The sequence below is a fragment of the Gobius niger genome (genome assembly GCF_951799975.1).
Source record: "Gobius niger genome assembly, chromosome: 7".
Lineage (NCBI taxonomy): Eukaryota > Metazoa > Chordata > Actinopteri > Gobiiformes > Gobiidae > Gobius > Gobius niger.
The window spans coordinates 29,502,288-29,521,006 of NC_136858.1; the positions used below are offsets into that span (position 1 = coordinate 29,502,288).

The 18,719-nt window shown below is 40.7% G+C and overlaps 1 protein-coding gene across 14 annotated transcripts in view; it reads left to right on the forward strand.

Annotated features, from left to right (window-relative positions):
* The window catches only part of ablim1a (actin binding LIM protein 1a), a 109,947-nt gene that overhangs the window by 14,027 nt on the left and 77,201 nt on the right, over nucleotides 1-18,719 (forward strand). Inside the window, exon 1 of one of the 14 annotated variants that reach the window (XM_079559754.1) lies at nucleotides 17,876-18,023. The exons of the other annotated variants lie outside the window; for them this stretch is intronic. Within the exon in view, the coding sequence (XP_079415880.1) occupies nucleotides 18,002-18,023 (22 nt within the window). The 5' untranslated portion in view covers nucleotides 17,876-18,001. Of the gene's footprint in view, nucleotides 1-17,875; nucleotides 18,024-18,719 lie in introns of those variants that run through there. 14 annotated transcript variants of the gene reach the window in all.

The window sequence follows — 18,719 nt, forward strand, 5'->3', positions numbered from 1 at the left end:
TCATTTTCTTCCACTTGTGGGGGCAGCTGTTGGAGCTGCCCAAATCACATTGCACCAGCCCCTTATGGCTCCTCCTGCAGGTGGTGGGTCCATAGAATGATGGCCCCATGATTCTAACTGGGCCTGTTGGTCTCCCATAAGGGGCTTCTGAACCGCTCTTTGTCTGACCCGTCACCTAGGACCTGTTTGCCATGGGAGACCCTACCAGGGGTACGGAGCCCCCGGCAACAGCCCCCAGGATCATTCGGGTGCCCAAACCCCTCCACAACGTTAAGGTGGCGGTTCCAGGAGGGGTCTGAAGTTCTCCCGCGTTGACCAATGAGGCGAGGTTTTCATATGAACCAGCCCGCCAGGTCCAATCAGGAGGGAGGGGGAGGAGCTTGAGCATTTACTTTTGAAAATTCTGTTCCTGCCCTCCTCATTTTGCAAACTAACAAGGGCTTTCTGGTTAAAGAGGGATGCATTTGACTGTTTACTTTCAAGTTTCACTTTTATCTCTCCTCACTTTGCAAACTTACAGACTATCACTTTAAAGGACACACACACAAGTTGGGTGAAGTGTCTTGCTTTAGGGTTTGTATCCGCTGCAGTTATTTTTACTTTAAGTGCACAGCAAAATATTAGCCTTGTCATTAGCGAAAAGGGTTTTGAGAGAGATGTTGTAGTTATTTTATTTGTCTTTGTGTATTTGTGGACCAATCCCAGATGAAGAGACGTTGAGATAAAGAACTTACTATTTGATTATAAATGGCTTGTGGTTAGCTGGTTTTCTGTCTCTGAGTTTTCATTTAAACACAGTACATTCCTTCTAACTATGGTCCAAATCCTTTCTTTGCTCTGATTGTGGCGGATAATGGGCTTTCACTTCTGGCATTTCTGCTCCCGATCTGATGTCATTACACAGTGTTGTCCCAAACGACCGCCTGATGATTAAAAACGTCCTGTGTCTGCTGCCCTTAAGAACACTGGCAGCATCCCAAGTTAAAATGCTCTCAAAGTACATGGTCTGCATCTATAGGGTCGTTGTGGTCAATGTGAAAGCCTCTTTATGGCCCTAATGGATTATATAGACACCTTGTTGTGGAGGGTCCTGTGAAATGCGTATAAGCATTTTAAAATCTATATTCATGAGATGTTTTACTGCACCGGACACATACTGTACTTACTGGCTTTTAGTTTAGTATCTTTAATGCTTTGGTAGTATGTTTAATATGAGGTGGGTGTTTTACTTTAGTCCCTTTAAGACTCAGTTTTGTCCTAATTTGATCAAGGCCTGGAGGTATATGGAAAGTCAAGCGTTTCGTGAGGTGGTACTTGGTGTAAAATGTTTGATAAAAACTTGTTTAGATAATATAATCTTTTGCAAACAACAAATGATCCTCCATTATGTATAGATCCCGGTTACTGTGTAGTTTTGACCTATATAGAAATGTTATGTATATAATTGTCTGATTCTAAGCAGCTCATATTTACTTCTATAAAGTCTACTATCATGAAGTACTGTGTGAATGGAATGAGGACGCCTTTGTTCGAGCAGCTGTTAATACTCTTTGAATCAATCACGGCCATCTCAAAAGATAAGTTAGTGCAATAAAGTGTAAGTGTCATTGTGCAATTGTACAACGAAATTGTGTTCAGGTGTTGGGTTAGACCTGAGCCGCTTCCACTGTGGGCCGACCTGAGCAGCATGTTTTTGGAGGTCAGGGAAACCGGCCTTCAGTCTCCTCTGATTCTCTGAAACGGTGCACCGCCTCCTGGGTTTGTCCCTGTTTCAGAGCGTGGTGTCCTGCACTGATCAGCTCATCCACCTCCTGCTTCCTCTTCCTTTTGCAGCTCCCTCCGCTCCACAACAGTCTTTTACCAATCCATCTTATTCTCCTGTGAACTAACATTAGTCAGAACCATAGTAGGGATAGAAGATTTGGGTGACTTAGCTACGAGTCTTGCCCGGATACCTCCTTGTTTGTCCATTTTTTCTTTTCCTGTAGCGCCTCTTGTGACGCATCCACTGTGCTGCAGGTGTTGGGGGGCTCTTGGTGCCTTTTCAGTGTTTCAGAAGAAAACATTTGTAGGTCTCTAATGTCTTTAGTCTTAGAGAATTAACAATGGTCTGTATAGTCTGGATGTCTTATACAGGACATGTTTATTTACCAGACATGAGACATTGCGCAAGTCCTACCATTCAAGTCTGTCTATGCTTCTACAGAAAAGGGATAAATACCCTCTCAGAGCGTCATACTGATGCGCAAGCAAACATTCAGGGGCTGAGAGTGGGCGCCTGAACACCACAGTCAAGGCTACGACAGAGATAGTGCGACTGTACAGCTTAACCCACGGACAGTATGACTTTACATCTTGACCCAGTAGGATAAATAACGATTTAATGTTATCCTCAAACATTTAGCTCATTAGCTCACGTTAGCTGTTTACTTTTAAAAATCCTGGATCCTTCATAGCTAGTATGGCTAGTAAATCCACTGAACCTCAAAAAACACAGCAAAGAAAAGTATCCTGTAAAACAATGTGGAACACAGAAACTACAAGTGCAGTTCGCAGAAAAAGGCAAAAAACTTCGCTGTACCTAGAGAGAGGAATGAACATGAATCCCAAGTCGATTGCAATATGTGAGAAAAAAATGAAATAATATTTGTGGCCAAAATCGTGCAGGCGTAATAGATTGTGTGGCTATTTCTATTCCTTAATTTTTCACCCTGATGATAATAGATACCTTAAAATAGCACACAGTACATGAAACGCATTGACTGCAACAGGTTCTCACGATGCTCTCGTCCAACCTGGAGCGGGGCCCTAACCCCTCCCGGGACATAATCATGTAGTCCCACGTCAGCCCCATAAGCAGCTTAAGGTCCTACTGTGGCGGAAGACACTCCCAAAGCTGTAAGCTCCTTTCCACGCTCCTCTCCGTGCTTCGTGCTCCACCTGCAGTGCTCTGTCACACCTGACGTTTGCTCCTCCAAGACCCATCGCTACGTCACGCTTTGCCAGCGGGATTTTCAGCATCCATTGTCTCCATTTTGAGCCTCGAGTTAAGCCATTTCATCATCATGTCTGGCTAGTTTTCTCCAGTCGGTTCCCGGTTTGGACACTGGCTAGGATCTACCTCTGGTGCTTTGGTTTTTTCTGTGGGTCGGTGGAAGAGGAGCTGGAAACGATGCCCAACCTGCCCAATCTGAACAGCCTGGGCAAAATATGCAGCTCCAGCCGAAGCCACGGCGTGGACAGGGTGCGGGTGAAGAGGAAGAGTTCGGTCAAACGCATGTCCATCATTGAGGACGGGCAGGTGGCGGAGGTGCTGTACCTCATTCCCAAGTCGTACATGGAGCAGATGCCCTACCTCAACCCCAACGACTACTACCTGAGCGAGCGGCTGCATGACGTGGCCACAGGTATCAGACGTCCCGGTGAAATGTCCCTGTTTGAGTCCCTCACATGTTCTGCTTTGCTTGCTTGCTTGTTTATCACAATTTTATCAAATCGTGATTACAGTGATGCACATTGATTGACAGTGGAGTTTGGACTTAGAAGAAAGTGGACGTTTTTTTATGTATCTCAAGAACTACATTATTAAAGCCATTTGTTTTTAACATATTAAAACAATGAAGGTTGCTCTATAGTGCTATAGTTACTCGAAGACTAATCCTAACATTATTAATTCAATTCATTCTTGGTCACTTCATTGTTCATGGTTATTTTTTACTTTGCTATATTTGGGAAAAAGTTCTTGTTTCCATTATTTGAGTAAAAATACATAGCCTACATATACTTAGGTAAGGGATAATGCCCGACGAGGTGTCCATTAGCTATCAGAAACAACTGGATGACGCAGTTATTTCTGATAATGGACACCTCGGAGTGCGTTATCCCGCTTATAACATGGTCCCATGAACTGAAACTGTTCATTGGGGCCTGTTTGCTTATTTTTTTCAAGTCCTGGGCAGGTGTTATTTCACTTTTTAATCTGTTTTCTGTTTTGTTTATCGTTACTATGGAAACGACTGCAGTGGACTGATATACGTTTGTTAAGTGGTGACGTCACAGCTCTACTTCCGGGTCCCGAGATGTGCGAGAAACTACAAAAAACTCTTTAATACCACAGTCAATATTGCTGAACCTCAACAGAGAGTTACTGAACATACTTATTTATCAGGCCCATCAGCCAAAAATGTCATACCTACTGCTATAAAAGTAATATTTGCCAAAATCCGTACTTTCGGGATAGCGGAGAAAAATGGCGCAGCAGCTACGCTAATCTCGGAAGTAGTGACTTTAGTAAATATGACCTTTTTAGCAATAGGTGCGGCGTTTTGGGCTAATGAGTCTGATAAATAAGTAGGTTCAGTAACTCTCTGTTGAGTTTCAGAGATATTGATTGTGGTATTAAAGAATTTTTAATGTTTTTTTTTCTCGCATATTAGCCGGTATGCTAGGACCTGGAAGATGTCACACTTAACAAACGTATAGAGCCTGATTTAACTTTTGCAGGTGTACATTATCACTTTTTAAACATTTCTCCAATACATAAGTAAAAATGGCTCAGTTTGATAAAGTATTTGCTGTAGAAAGTACAAAATTAGTGTAAAAGGAAGGAAGGTTTCTCTTCGTTTTGTTGCCGTAAAGGTGGGGAATTTTGGGCTCCGCAAAGTTACTCTTCGCAAATCTTCTATAAGTGGAACGAAATATATACTTTTTTTTTTTTTCACCTTTTAGAAATGTAGTGAAGTAGACGTAAGTTTGTTGAAATTGTGTTTGCTTCAGAACTAGAACATTCGTTGTCTTCACGTCTCGGCACTGCTTCTTTGCCATTGCGAGACAGAGTCAACGCCTTGGCTGTGGTTTGGCTTTAGTTTTTTCGTCTCTTCTCACAGTGTGCAGTGAAAAGCATTATCTGCACACTAACAGTCACCGTTCTTAAAAGCGGTGTCTGTTGTCGCCGCCTCCGCCGCCGCCTTTAAGTGAATTAATGAGATGTTACTTTGCGATTGCTTCCGTTTAATTGGATGACACCATTGGCCTCGCGTGTTGTACCCACAGTGTGTTGTTACGCAATCAGGGCAGTATTGACTCTGGAAATTAGGAGAAGACGCTGCAGGCGGTTTGGCTCTCGTGTAAAATGTAAACCTTCGCCGGGAAACAAAAGACAAATCTCCAAACTACATCCTCTTTCTTCTTTTGGTTTTAATAGGAACTTTTTCTCACACTTTCGGGACAACATACCCCCTTCATCTAGCATCTAAGGACTAAAAAAGTTCTCCATAGGGATGCACCAATACCACTTTTTCGAAAAAACCAATTCGAGTACTTTTAGTACTTGCCGATACCGAATACCGATAAGAGGCGTTTTATTTCACAGACTTTTTCACAGACTTTTTCACAGCAGATTGGTTAGTAATTAGTTGATTTACTCATTTACATTTCCTTGAGTAAAGTAGGCTACACTTTGAAGAGAAGTTATATTAGAATTGAGCAGATGCCATTTTATTTTATTTTTTTCATTCAATATTATTTTTAATTTTTATTACACTGTCCATCATAGACAGAACAGCCCATGTCCAAAAGCTCCTCAACGCTTGTGCTTTATTCATTTATCTATTTCTATTTAACAATGGTTACTTATTACTGCAGCTAAATGGTCTCTTTTTGCCTTTACTACAGCTCTGTGTAGATTTTCTCATGTGTTTAAAGCAACTTAGCGAGTAGCTACAGCATTTTGATTTTACTGCAGCTCATTTTTGCTCAATATTATCGTCCTTTTTAGTCGCTGGGTTAGCTTTTGAGATGGGCATAAAACAGCGTAAGATTCGCCAGAACTGTTAGCCACGAGTTAGCGACTAGTTAGCAACATTAGCATCATTAGCCTGTGTCTTGTAAACTAGGGATGGGCGATACCACATTTTTTGGAATCGATATGATACCGATACTTTTGGGGTCATTTTTCTCGATACCAATACCGATACCGGTCATTTTTATATGGGTGAATGTATTTCAATCAATATACATTTCTAAAACTGGTTATTTTATATAATTAATAGGCACATTAAAATGATATTACTTTAACTGATTAATTATACAATGTTAATGTGAAATTAAATTAAATAAACAAAGTTTAAAACTAATACTTTAATGACAAACAGAATCTAAACCAGAATGATATGGCTCTCTGGTTCTGCTTAGTTCAATTCCCTGCTGCTGTGGACTGTTTTGGCTCAGAACAAAGATGTAAATTGTCCATTTATGTTTAAAATTGCTGCCACGCCTACTTTTTACATATGCAAATTAGTATCTATACTTTTTGCCCAATATCAATACTCAAAAAGTCTCCACGCTGCTGCACTAACAACATTTAGCTCTGGTTAAATCCAGCACTGACTCTGCTTTAGGGAGTGTAGTCCGTAATAAAGTCAGCTCTATGTGGAATATTGTATTTCCACTAAAGAAATCTCCAGTTTGTTGCTATTTTCTTTCCTCAGTGGAGAGTAGGAGCGCCCACTGCACGTCAAGTGGTATCGGTTTCTAGTATCGGGACCTGATGAATGAGTATGAGTACAAGCATGTGGTATCGGCCCGATACCCGATACTGGTATCGGTGCATCCCTTGTTCTCCAGCCTCTCTTTGTATACAATATGTCAACAAGAGAACCCCATAATTTTGAATCTATAATTTCAATTTTGTCCAACCCAAAATACATATGAAATGATTAAATGATTAAACTTGCAATACATTTTTCTCCTTAAATTTATGTCAGAAATTTACAGGAAGTTTATTTCTTTCTCCCCAGCAATGACTCACTTTTGTAACTTTTTCATCATCATGTAAATCATGATTGAACGCGGAGCTTTTTGCCAAACGACTGTAAGCACATGAGGAGTGGACATGATGGCTTAGGATTACAACATGGGCAGGAGGACAAATTGCCATTTCAAAACATGATGTATTTTGCTGAGCACTGGCCAGACATTGCATTAATCATCTTCCTGGCTTTGGGAGTTTGTAAATAGCAGCGGTGTAAGCAACTTTTTTTTAGATTTGAAAGATTGGAAGTCCATGCTGTGGTTTGACTAATGGCCGGGGCTCGATGGAGGTTTATGGCCGAAGTAACCTCAGGGTCAATGACCAAAAAGAGTCAAGGTCTGGAGCCGTCGATTAGTTTTAGAAAATCAATCGGGGACAGGAAGAGCAGTAATGGCTTTCGATAATGCACCATCAGCTGGATTTGAATGTCTCAATAAGTAACAATTATGCCTGCATTGTTTACTTTTACGTGCAAGTGGATTTAAGTGGCTCTTAAACATTGATCACTGATTGTTTAAAGCTGTGGTTCCCGACATTTGTTGTCCCGTCACTTTCCCCTGGACCTTTGATTTATACTGTAATGTTGCCCATACGTACGTTTAGAAGGCTTTCAGTTTAGATTTATTAAAAAAGACGATGTGCCCAATCTGGTGTTTCTAAATGCACACAACAGTGTAACCTCTTCCGCTTAGGAGGGGCGCAATGTGAGATCTTGCTGCTCCCCAGACCCGCATTAGTGGTCTGTATGTGGGCAGGACAGTCCCCCATGGCCAATGTCGATGTTATGTAGAGCAACCTTTTTCCTCCAACCAGACTCGTGCAACAGGCGAGGGGTAGTGAGAGGGGTGGTGGGGGAGCAGTGACGAACACGTGCTTTTGTTTGTTTTCGTGTTTTGGCTGAGTGCCAGTGTTAATTTTGACAGCATATTCTAATTTAGTTTTAGTCTTAGTCTTAGTTTGACAAAAATGTTTTCTTAAATTTTAGTCTTGTTTTAATCAACTAAATCTAAATCGAATTAAGTCAGCTTTGCATTTACAATTAAATGTGGTCATGTTTAATTAAGGTCCTCTGCTTTATGGAGCTTCTCCCACATGGACAAAGCTCAGACCTGATCCTCTGTCAGTGAACTGATACCAGGTTCATTGAACGTTTGGATGATTTTAGTGTGTTCTTCTTTTAGTCAATGAAAATCTCTGGACATTTTAGTCATAGTTTTAGTCTCTTTAGTCTCTTTTAATTTAATTTTGTCCAGTTTTTGTCTGCAAAAATATTACTTTGGCCAAACTTATGACTGAATACTAGTCGACTAAATTAACACTGACCTGCACTACAGCGGCCTGGCTTAGGACACGGACAAACACGGTGGGATAAAAAAAGTGTTAAGTTTGCCCTGATAGAGCCTATATAAGCCTAAAGTGAAAGAAAACAAGGCAGCGTGATGTACCATGTAGCGCTTTCGCTACCTTCATCAGGCCCAAAGCGCTTTACAGGAAAGGAACCAGTCACCCATTCACTCTCTCATTCATACACCAATATGCAGACACTGGAAATGAATGTGAGGCTGCTATAAGAGAGAAGCGCTCTGTGCTCCTTGTAATAAACCATGCCTACCGGAACTTTTTTTTAAATCATAAGCCGCGCCCAGTTGCTAGTGGTGCAGGTACATTATCGCAAAGGCTGCGCCACATGCAAAATGGTTTGTGTCCAACGTCACATTTGGAGCAGCGCTGTTCTTTCTTTTTGTCTTTCCAGTGTGAATGGTTGACTGGTTCTTTACTGTAAAGCGTTTTGGGCGCTGTAAAAGTTGAGTCCATTTACCTTTTTACCATTTTTTAAATGTGGATTGGCTCCATTCTCTTGAAAACTGAGCTGGATTTACACCAAAACCTTAAAACTAGTGTTTTATGAAGTCATTACTAAGCAGAGGCAAGTATTGTAATAACTATATTGTTTTGTGATATACGTAATCTGCAAGTTGAACGGAAACTGCAGCTTCAACTTTAAAGAAGGCGAAGCACAATCTTTGTCATTAAAAAATGATCCGAACCCCCTCACGTTGGCTGCAGTCGGAGTGGTACTCCAGACAGAGTAACTCCATTATTTATGCAGTTTGTCATGAGGGAGTGGGCATGTCTGGCTAATCTCAAATCCTGCCCTCCCTGTGGCCTTTTCCCGCTGTGAGCTGCAAATGTGTGTGTCAAATCTTCCTCAATCCTGCTTTTTAATCCCACCCGAAGCGCGGCTGTTTACTATAAAAGTGACCTGTTGGATTAGCGAGTCGAGTGGGTTAACTGCCTCAGAGTTGGTGTAGATTAAATAGAAGCCTTTTTTTTTTACACTGTGACGTCTATGGATCCTTTCAGTGCGTGTAAACTGAATAGCTGTCAAGATAAGAAGAGAAGACCACCCTGTGCATTCCAGGATATAAACTGAGCATTATCATACACCCCTGTTTCTTTCACCTTTAGCGAGACATGAATCAGATGTGTCTATGTATTGGCCAACAGACGGACATTTGCTTCTCCAAGGCGTCTGTAAAGTCTTAGCGAAGCTTTTAATTTCTCCCGATACAGTGAGGCTTGTGCTACATACAGCTCTATGCCGGGTTATTAATGGCCTCCGACACACAAGCACAAATACGGCAGCAGCCCTTGGACCGTGGATAATAGGGTCAGGAAACACCGCTGGCAGCCTCCACTCGAACGTCCGTGAGATTACACCGCCTATTAAGTGCCTCAATCGAAAGTAATAGTGCTTTCATTAAGTCTCATTTTAGCCAAACTGTAGTGGTTTGGGGTATAAAAAGGCTTTCATGGAGTTATCTGTACCGGGCTGTTTTTTTAAATGGAAGCCTCTCTTCTCTCTCCAGCACAGGTTTCAAGTTTCCAAACTGCGCCTGTAGAGCAAAACTCCAGCAACATTGTTATTACGACAGTTGTAATCATGATATATACTGTAGTACACGGGTAGGCAACATCAGGCACTCCAGCATCGAACCTCTGGCCCTTTTGAGAAATGTTATAACACAAATCAGTACTGTGGCCTGTCACGATAACGCATTTGAAAAACGATGTGTTGAGGCAGACAATTACACAATGGAAATATATTTTTTCACTCAAACTTGGCTGTAAATACTGTTTAACCTCTTAACTCCCACCTGAACGGATCCCATTTTCTCCAGTTTGGCTTTACCCTAATCAAGAAGCTTTTGGGGGAAAAAAGCACCAAAACAGCCTCAAAAAAATGAGAAGAAAACAAGGATGTAAACGCAACAAAAAAGTGACAAAAATTCAACAAAAATGTGACAAAAACAAAACCAAAAAGTGACAAAATTTAAACAAAAAAATGACAAAAATTCAACAAAAATGTGACAAAAACAAAACCAAAAAGTGACAAAATTTAAACAAAAAAATGACAAAAATTCAACAAAAATGTGACAAAAACAAAACCAAAAAGTGACAAAAATTCAACAAAAAAATGACAAAAATTCAACAAAAATGTGACAAAAACTCAACCAAAAAGTGACAAAATTTAAACAAAAAAAATAACAAAAATTCAACAAAAATGTGACAAAAACTCAACCAAAAAGTGACAAAAATTAAACAAAGAAATGACAAAAACTCAACAAATATGTGACCGAAAAAAAAAAAAAACATGAAAATGATGACACAACACAGCAACAACGCGAGGAAAAAGATCAGGTTTGTGGGTCTTAGCTTTCAAATGAGGTGTTACACAGACCTATATAATGGCCAAAGAGGACAGAATGCATTTGGTTCAGGCGGATGGTAAGAGGTTAAAGTGGCGCTAGCCCACAGTTTGCTTTGCCCGTTAGCCTGTCAGCTTCTTCTTCATGATTCTATTAGTGTGTATTGTATTGGTGGCAGTCAAGTTGAAAGTGTGGTTTTCTGGCCTGAGACACCAAGGGGAGATGAAAGACCCCCAATCATCCCATCAACACTTGTATTACCCCCAGAGGGACTATGAAAAGTCGCCCAAGTGAATCAATGGGCGGCACCGTAGAGCTCTCGCTTTACAACTGGAAGGTCCAGGGTTCAATTCCCACCTGGACGGGGCCTTTCTGTGTGGAGTTTGCATGTTCTCCCCGTGTCTGCGTAGGTTTCCTCCAGGTACTCCGGTTTCCCCTACCACTAAAAACATGTACAATAGGCCAGGATGATTGATATGTGTGAGTGAATGTATGGTGGTCAAATAAAGATCTTCTTCAAATTACTTAGTTTTGCTTTAACTAGACAAAACGACTCTGATTATTATGCTCAAATTGAGGCATTTTAACTAAACTAGTAAAGTTCTTTTTGAGGTACAGTCTGTCTCGGGGACTGCAGATGGAAATTAATTCCAAGAGCTAAAGTACAAAGCATCTTTTCAAATGATGATTAATGCTCCTGCACATGGTCCCTGTCAAATAAATGTGATAAATGTGACTAGAATCATAACTAAAACTGAAGTTGGGTGTTTGTTTAAGGATGTTGCCTCTTTGCGATATGGATTTTGTGTCACCTAATTTTGCAATAAGCCGATAATAATGTTGTTGGTTCGTAGATGCATGAAGTAAGATGTGAGACTTTAAAGTGTGCCGGAGAGAGATAGTCTTTAAATAGATTGCAACAACAACATCACATCAGGTTGTCTAATTTCAGGCCTTTACCCAACTGTTCCATTGTGCAAACTCCTCCATGTGTCACAGACTGAATTCAAAACCAGCCCTTTGTAAATGCTGCACGCCGTGGGATCTCCAGCAGGGGGCACTGTCAGCGCTGCAGTCGATGGGACGCTTTGTGAATGCACAATGGTTTCCCTGGCTCAGCAGATAGTGAGGGGTGCTGATGCTAAACTAATCCTCCCCTCAGCCCCAGCCCTGTCCCGGGACAAACAGCCTCCGTGTGACTCCTGATGGATGTTCCCGTCACGCGACTCAATTATGACCCAGATCTAATTTTCTCAGCTCCATGCATTAAACATGGGGCTGTCGGGGTGTGCTGTATGCGGGTGTAGAAGTTTGGAAATGCTTGTACAGCCTAGTCATGGTAAAAAGGGAGGAAAAGAAAGTGCTTATTTGAAATGAATCATGCAAAACACGATGACTGTATCGAAGACATGTGTGATTTACCATTTATTAAAGGCTCTATACTGTTCTTGTAGTGCAGTACTAGTCTTCAGTGTATTATAAAAGCAGATATTTAATGTGAGCTCTCTGTGGAAGCAGCCGTAGGTTTCTCTTTAAAGGAACAGGGCACCGTTTTTCCATACTGAGATATGTTCTTACCTGAGCTTAGACGAGTTCATGTGTACATGTCTGGTCTATGTGCGTGCGCTCAGTCACGCAAAAAGACCAAGGATGTTCTTAGCATTTAGTCTCTCCTCCTCTCCTCTATGGGGCCAAACGGGGGTGAAGTTAGAAGCGACCAAGCTCTTCCATGTTTCCCCTATTTAAATATGGTTACTTGAGTAGTTACATGATCCAAGTCTAGTCACACCAAATTAAACATGTCGATTTTCTAAGCGAATAACAAGGGGAACTATATTGTTTGTCGTAATAACACCTTAGGAGCACTTCGACGTCCGCGCAGTAATATCTTCACTTTACAGCGCAGACTATAATTGGATCGTGTAACTACTCACGTAACCGTATTTAAATAGGGGAAACATGGAAGTCGCTTCTAACTTCACCCCGTTTGGCCCCATAGAGCAGTGGTTCTCAACCTTTTGGAGCCGCGACCCCCATTATAACAGGTAAAGGTATTCGTGACCCCCCGCCCGGGTCACACCGTGAGAAATAGGAACATTAGCCTACATAATTCTCAAAAACCAAAGAAAAAAAACAAATGGCTGAAATAAAATTCATCAAACTACGAACAAATGATGACACTCTGGTAAAATAGCAAACACATGCTACAATAACACATTAGATTATATGCTAATAAAAATATGTATATTTTATCTAAATGATTTGGCAAATTTCAGGTTGAGAACCACTGCCATAGAGGAGAGGAGGAGAGGCTAAATACTAAGAAAACTTTGGGTCTTTTTGCACAAAGACCAGCATCAACTCGTCTAACCTCAGGTAAGAACATATCTTAGTATGGAAAACCTTTAAGGCAGTGCAAACCTGAGAAATGCTTTTAGATTGTGATGAAATGAAAAATCATAATCTAGATTCTAAGAAATGTGTTTTTGCCATATTGCCCACTCCTACGCTGAAACAGTTTAGATAAATGTGTTTCCCTTAAAAGTTAAGCACAATAAGTTTCTATTCTCTATGCTTTGGCTCTCACTATACAGCACTATCCTCTCCATTTGTCCTGGCTTGGAGCTGCCAATAGAGTTGTCATGGCAGAATTAAAATAGAATCTTTATCAGGAGGAAAAAATAAATAAATAAATCTTGTGCCACTAGATGGAGTAGCAAGCGACTACATACTTGAAATACATAATGTCATATTATTTAGATTAACTCTCCTATAGCAAAGGATTCAAAGCACTTGTATTTCCATTGACGAGACAAATCACTGCAAACCATACCAACCAGGAATAAAAGATAATGGAATATTTAATTAGTTTAAATAAGTGAACGCTCAAGCAAAGAAAACAATGAAAAGCTTTTTGCCGCCAGCGACGGACTGTAGTTCAACACCAAGTCACGTAGATGCCTGTAGACTGTTATTGGATCCAACTCTATAGGCTCCGTGACTAATCCGTCTCTTTTTGCATGTGTGTATTACGTTAATAGCTGTTTGCCCGCGATCTATTTTTCGACGAGGCATGATATAAGAGGCGGCGTGGGGCAGGGACTTACTCTCCCGTGTTCTCTGTAATGGGATTAGAGAGGATCCACTGGGGTTAATAATACAGGGCTCATGCCAGATCGCTGTAAGTCTGACCTCTGACCCCCACGATGGTCACTCTCCCATTCAGACTCGAAGGAATAAGCGTGATAACGAACACCTTCGCATCACATGGCAGCTAACGTGGCTATAGTTTTAACCTCTTACCATCCGCCTTAACATTAACGAGTGCATTTTCCCCAGTTCGGCTTTTTATTATTATTTTTTTGACTGGTATCATCAGCAAAAAGAACGGGAAAGGTGGTCGTGGAAACAGAAGCAAAATCATTAGTGTAAATAATAAATAATAATGGTCCCAAAATTGAACCTTGTGGCACACCATACTCCACGGAATTCCTTTTAGATTCATGTTTTTTTATACTGGGCTTTACCCAAATCTAAAAGCTTCTCGACTGGAGATCAACAATGTAACGCCTCATTTGAAAGCTGAGACCTACAAAAGTGATGGAAACTTTTCGTCACGTCGCCATATTTTTGTCACATTTTTGTTTAGTTTTTGTTGCTTTTTGGTTAAGCTTTTTGTCACTTTTTGTTGAATTTTTGTAATTTTTTTGTTGAGTTTTTATCACATTTTTGTTGAATTTTTGTCACATTTTTGTTGCATTTTTGTCACATTTTTGTTGCATTTTTGTCACATTTTTGCTGAATTTTTGTTGAATTTTTCTTGCATTTTTGTCACATTTTTGTTGAATTTTTCTTGCATTTTTGTCGCATTTTTGTCACATTTTTCTTGCATTTTGTTGAATTTTTCTTGCATTTTTGTCACATTTTTGTTGCATATTTGTTGCATTTTTGTTGCATTTTTGTCACATTTTTGTTACATTTTTGTTGAATTTTTGTCACATTTTTGTTGCATTTTTGTTGAATTTTTGTTGAATTTTTGTTGAATTTTTGTTGAATTTTTGTCACATTTTTGTTACATTTTTGTTGAATTTTTGTCACATTTTTGTTGCATTTTTGTAGAATTTTTGTTGAATTTTTGTTACATTTTTGTTACATTTTTGTTGAATTTTTGTCACATTTTTGGTGCATTTTTGGTGCTTTTTTCCCAAGAATCTTTTTGATTAGGGTAAAGCCAAACTGGAGAAAATGGGATCCGTTCAGGTGGGAGTTAAGAGGTTAAATATAGTCAGAATAAAATGAAAAGCAGGATAACAGGGGACCTTACAGTGATTTCCCTTTTTCAACTAATGCATTATTTACTTATTTTGTGTGCGTGGGATTCTGCACAAGAGCTCATAGATTAGAACATTTATATTGCATTTACGAAGTCAGGGTGAGAACTTTTAGACAACCACACAATTCCGTATAATTACTTAAGACATGTCTGCCTGTCAGTGCCACCGATGACCTCTCCAATCACAGCCAATTACTCACACACCACACGGGGACGGTGGGTGAAGAGTCAATCCTAAGGACATTATGTACCAGTCAGAGCGACAACTTTGTGACTTATGTCTGTTTCCACCGCCTCCACCAGCACGATGCCGTGTTACATGGGGCATTTCTACCCTCGATTCGGAGCATTTCCACTTGGTGCCAGACAGGGCCAAAGCAAAGTGCTGTGGTGTTAGCTACAGGGCTGTGCTCAATATATCGTATCGGCAATATATATCGTTATGGAGTGATACGCATATCTGTTCATCTAACCATAGTCTTTATTCCCAATGTATCACAACATGCTCTCTAACTACTCCAACAAAAGGCTTAAATTGCCCGTTAAGCTTATTCAGCATAATAACAACCTCCATTTTGTTTACCTATAAGATCCTTTTTGTATTATTATTATAAATATATGTGGTGTTATTAGGGCTGGGTACCATCTTCTTTTCGATACTTGTATGGTATCGAAAAAAAAAGTTTAGGTGCTGTTAGGGCTGTCCTGATGAATACTATATCAACTTATCGTTCAATGCAAAACAGATAGACGATATATTTTTGGGCTTGATATTTATCGTCTGTACATTTATTCATATTTCCCCCCTATTCTTTCTTTGTAAAACTTTGATTTCTAACGGAAGCAAATTGAGTTACATTATATTTCATGTTTATTGCAGCTTGTGAGGTATTTTAGTATATTATGATGCACTTTTAGAACAAAGGTTTACTCTAATTTTTTTGCATGAGAGTTCACAGCGTCAAGTATCGTTAGAGTCAATAATATCGTTTATCACGATACTTTCCTGCCTCAATACATCGAACTTCAAATTTGTTATTGTGACAGGCCTAGGTACCGGTATTGAAAAAATGTAAGTATCTATACTGTTGGTCCAGGGACAGTACTAAAGGAATTGATTTTAGGCACGGTAGCGCAGCGGTTAGCGCCTCCGCTTTACAGCTAGAAGGTCCCGGGTTCAATTCCCACCAGGACGGGGCCTTTCTGTTTGGAGTTTGCATGTTCTTCCTGTGTCTGCGTAGGTTTCCTCCGGGTACTCCGGTTTCCCCTACCACTAAAAACATGTGCAATAGGTGAATCCTCCAGCCAGGTGATTCTGACCATCAGCCTGGCTCCACATCATGGAGATGGGTCCCCGGGCTGCCCCAGCGGCACTGAAGGATGGGTTAAATGCAGAGGACAAATTTCCCTACGGGGACAATAAAGTTTAAAGTATACATAAACTTTGTTGTTTCAGCTTCCCCCATTTCTCCCAATTCTTTTTCTTCATTTTGCCTCATTTTGCCTTCAACTTTTTCTTGTTTTCCCAATTATTTCCCTCATTTTTACACAAATATTTTCTCTAATACCGCCACTTGTTCCCCCAATTTATTCCATATTTTTGCTAAATTTTCCCAATCTTCTTCCCAATTTTTTTCTTATTTTATTCCACATTTTGCTTCACATTTCTTGACATTGGAGATGAACTCGATATTGCAAATGTGCAGATCTTCCACACATTATCGTTCTGTTTTCTGGTTCTAGATGACAAACATTTTAGTATATTATAGTTAAAATATTAAGGTGTGCTTGTTCCCCCAATTTATTACATATTTTTGCTCCATTTCTCCCAATTTTATACTAAATTGTTTTTCTTATTTTTCCCCAATTTGTTCTTGTTTTCCAATTTTTTCCCCTTATTTTCATTACTAATATTTTCTCTATTTCTCCCAATTTTTTCCCATTTTCCCCCAAAAATTATCCCCCATTTTGTTTAACATTTCCTTCAGGTATCTGTATCGAAAACCAAATATCGTTAAAGTACTGGTATCGGAACAATGTCTATGGTATATATAAATGTCTGGTATTATGGACACTCTATCGCGATACATATTGTACTCTTAAGTTGTTGGCAACACCCGGCCGTAGTGTTAACAGACTCATGGCCACTGATTTGCCAGAAAGAGAAGACAGTCCTCTGAAACAGGCATAGTTTCAGTATTTGCCTACAGTGTTCGGGGGGAACCCTGCCATGTAGATTGAAGTGCGCTTCATGAAAAAGGCTTATTCGTTTTTTTCAGTAAACAATGGCTCAGTGTTTGGTACGTCCACAGATCCTCAGGTCAGTGTCTTCAACCCTGACTGATACTGTTGTGGTGTCCTGGGCCGAGAAACAAGTGGTTGTTGGGGATCAGCCTCGAAGCAGCTGTGGCAGACATTATTGTGGGGGAACGAATAACAGCGTGTAGAGCTTTGAGAATCTCGACAATGATTGCTATAATTACAAAGAGCCAGTTCTGTGCCGTGTTTATGTCTTCTTATATCTGCATATAATTGTCTGAACAAAATCAATGTATTTTCCGAGGCAATGTTATAAAAATCCATACTCAAAATTACTTTTATTGACCATATTCCTAATTAAAATGATGGATTAGTCTACATAGTTTGCTTGAGAGATAGTTTACCTGTGCTCACAATACAAATAACACTTTAAAATCCACATTATATAACATTTACTGTTTGGTTTTGCCGTTTCTGTGTTTTCTTGCTGCTTCATTGTGACTGTATTAGACATTCCCCAGCGCAGTGCGTGACTCATACTTCACTAACAAAATGCAAAACTCTGAACCGTATTTTTATTCTTTTTGGAAGTGGTGGTGAGGGGAGAGGAGGGGGGGCATTTAGGGTTAGCGTTAGTCAGCGGTAGGCAGAAGGATCCACCTGGCTGCTGCTGCATTGAGGAGGCGGCTGACACAACGGAGGGGCTGAGCGAGGGAGGAGAGAGAGGAGAGAGAGAGAGAGAGAAGAGGGGGGGGGGGGGGAGCGGGACCAGAGCAAAACAGTCAGACGAGAACAGAGGAGCCCCACGCTGTCCGCAAAAACCTCTGCCTGCCTCTCTCCTATTGCATTACCGGATTACTTAATTACTGTGGCTCCCCTCCTATTCCAATGGTCATGGTCAAGGAAAAAGGTATGTCCGATATCAACTGTTGTGCATGTTTTATATCGCTTCAAACACATTTTTACCGACACTGTGCCCAACATATATATGCGATAATGGCAATGCTGTGTGTGTCTTTTCTCTCTGTGTAGTTTTTTTCCTCCCATGTGCCAATGTGTTGCGGCTCCCTGAATTGTCACATCTTCAGTTTCCGATAGACACTTGCTACACCCTTTTCCTAGCGCTCCCACCAGCTGATCCTCAATTTGGCAACGTCAAGCTTTATGTTAATGCATCTCGGGACAAAGCATATGGTTCTTTTTCGCACGTAACACCGATGGGAAAGCTCAGCGGTGTGTGTGTGCGTGTTGCGAGCTCCCATGTGCTAATTTTTCGAATGGGGATAAAGCTGAAATTGCAACATATTACGAGGCTTAAACCGGACCGTATTGCCATCCACACACACACACTGCGCAGCAACGCTATGGACCCAGCAGCGCGCTCTCTCTCTCTCCCCCTATGTCTCCCCCTGTTCCGTCGCTCGCCCCTCTGTCTGCAGCCGTTGCCATGGCGACCATCTAAAAGGTACAGTCCATTGTTTTGCCAGTGCCCGTGGCCTCATTCACGGCGTATATAGACCCCCGCTGTATGGAGATAGCGGGGGAAATGGGGAGAAGGTGCTTTTTTTTTTTTTTTTTTTTCAGCTGAGCAACAACGTGAGGCTGC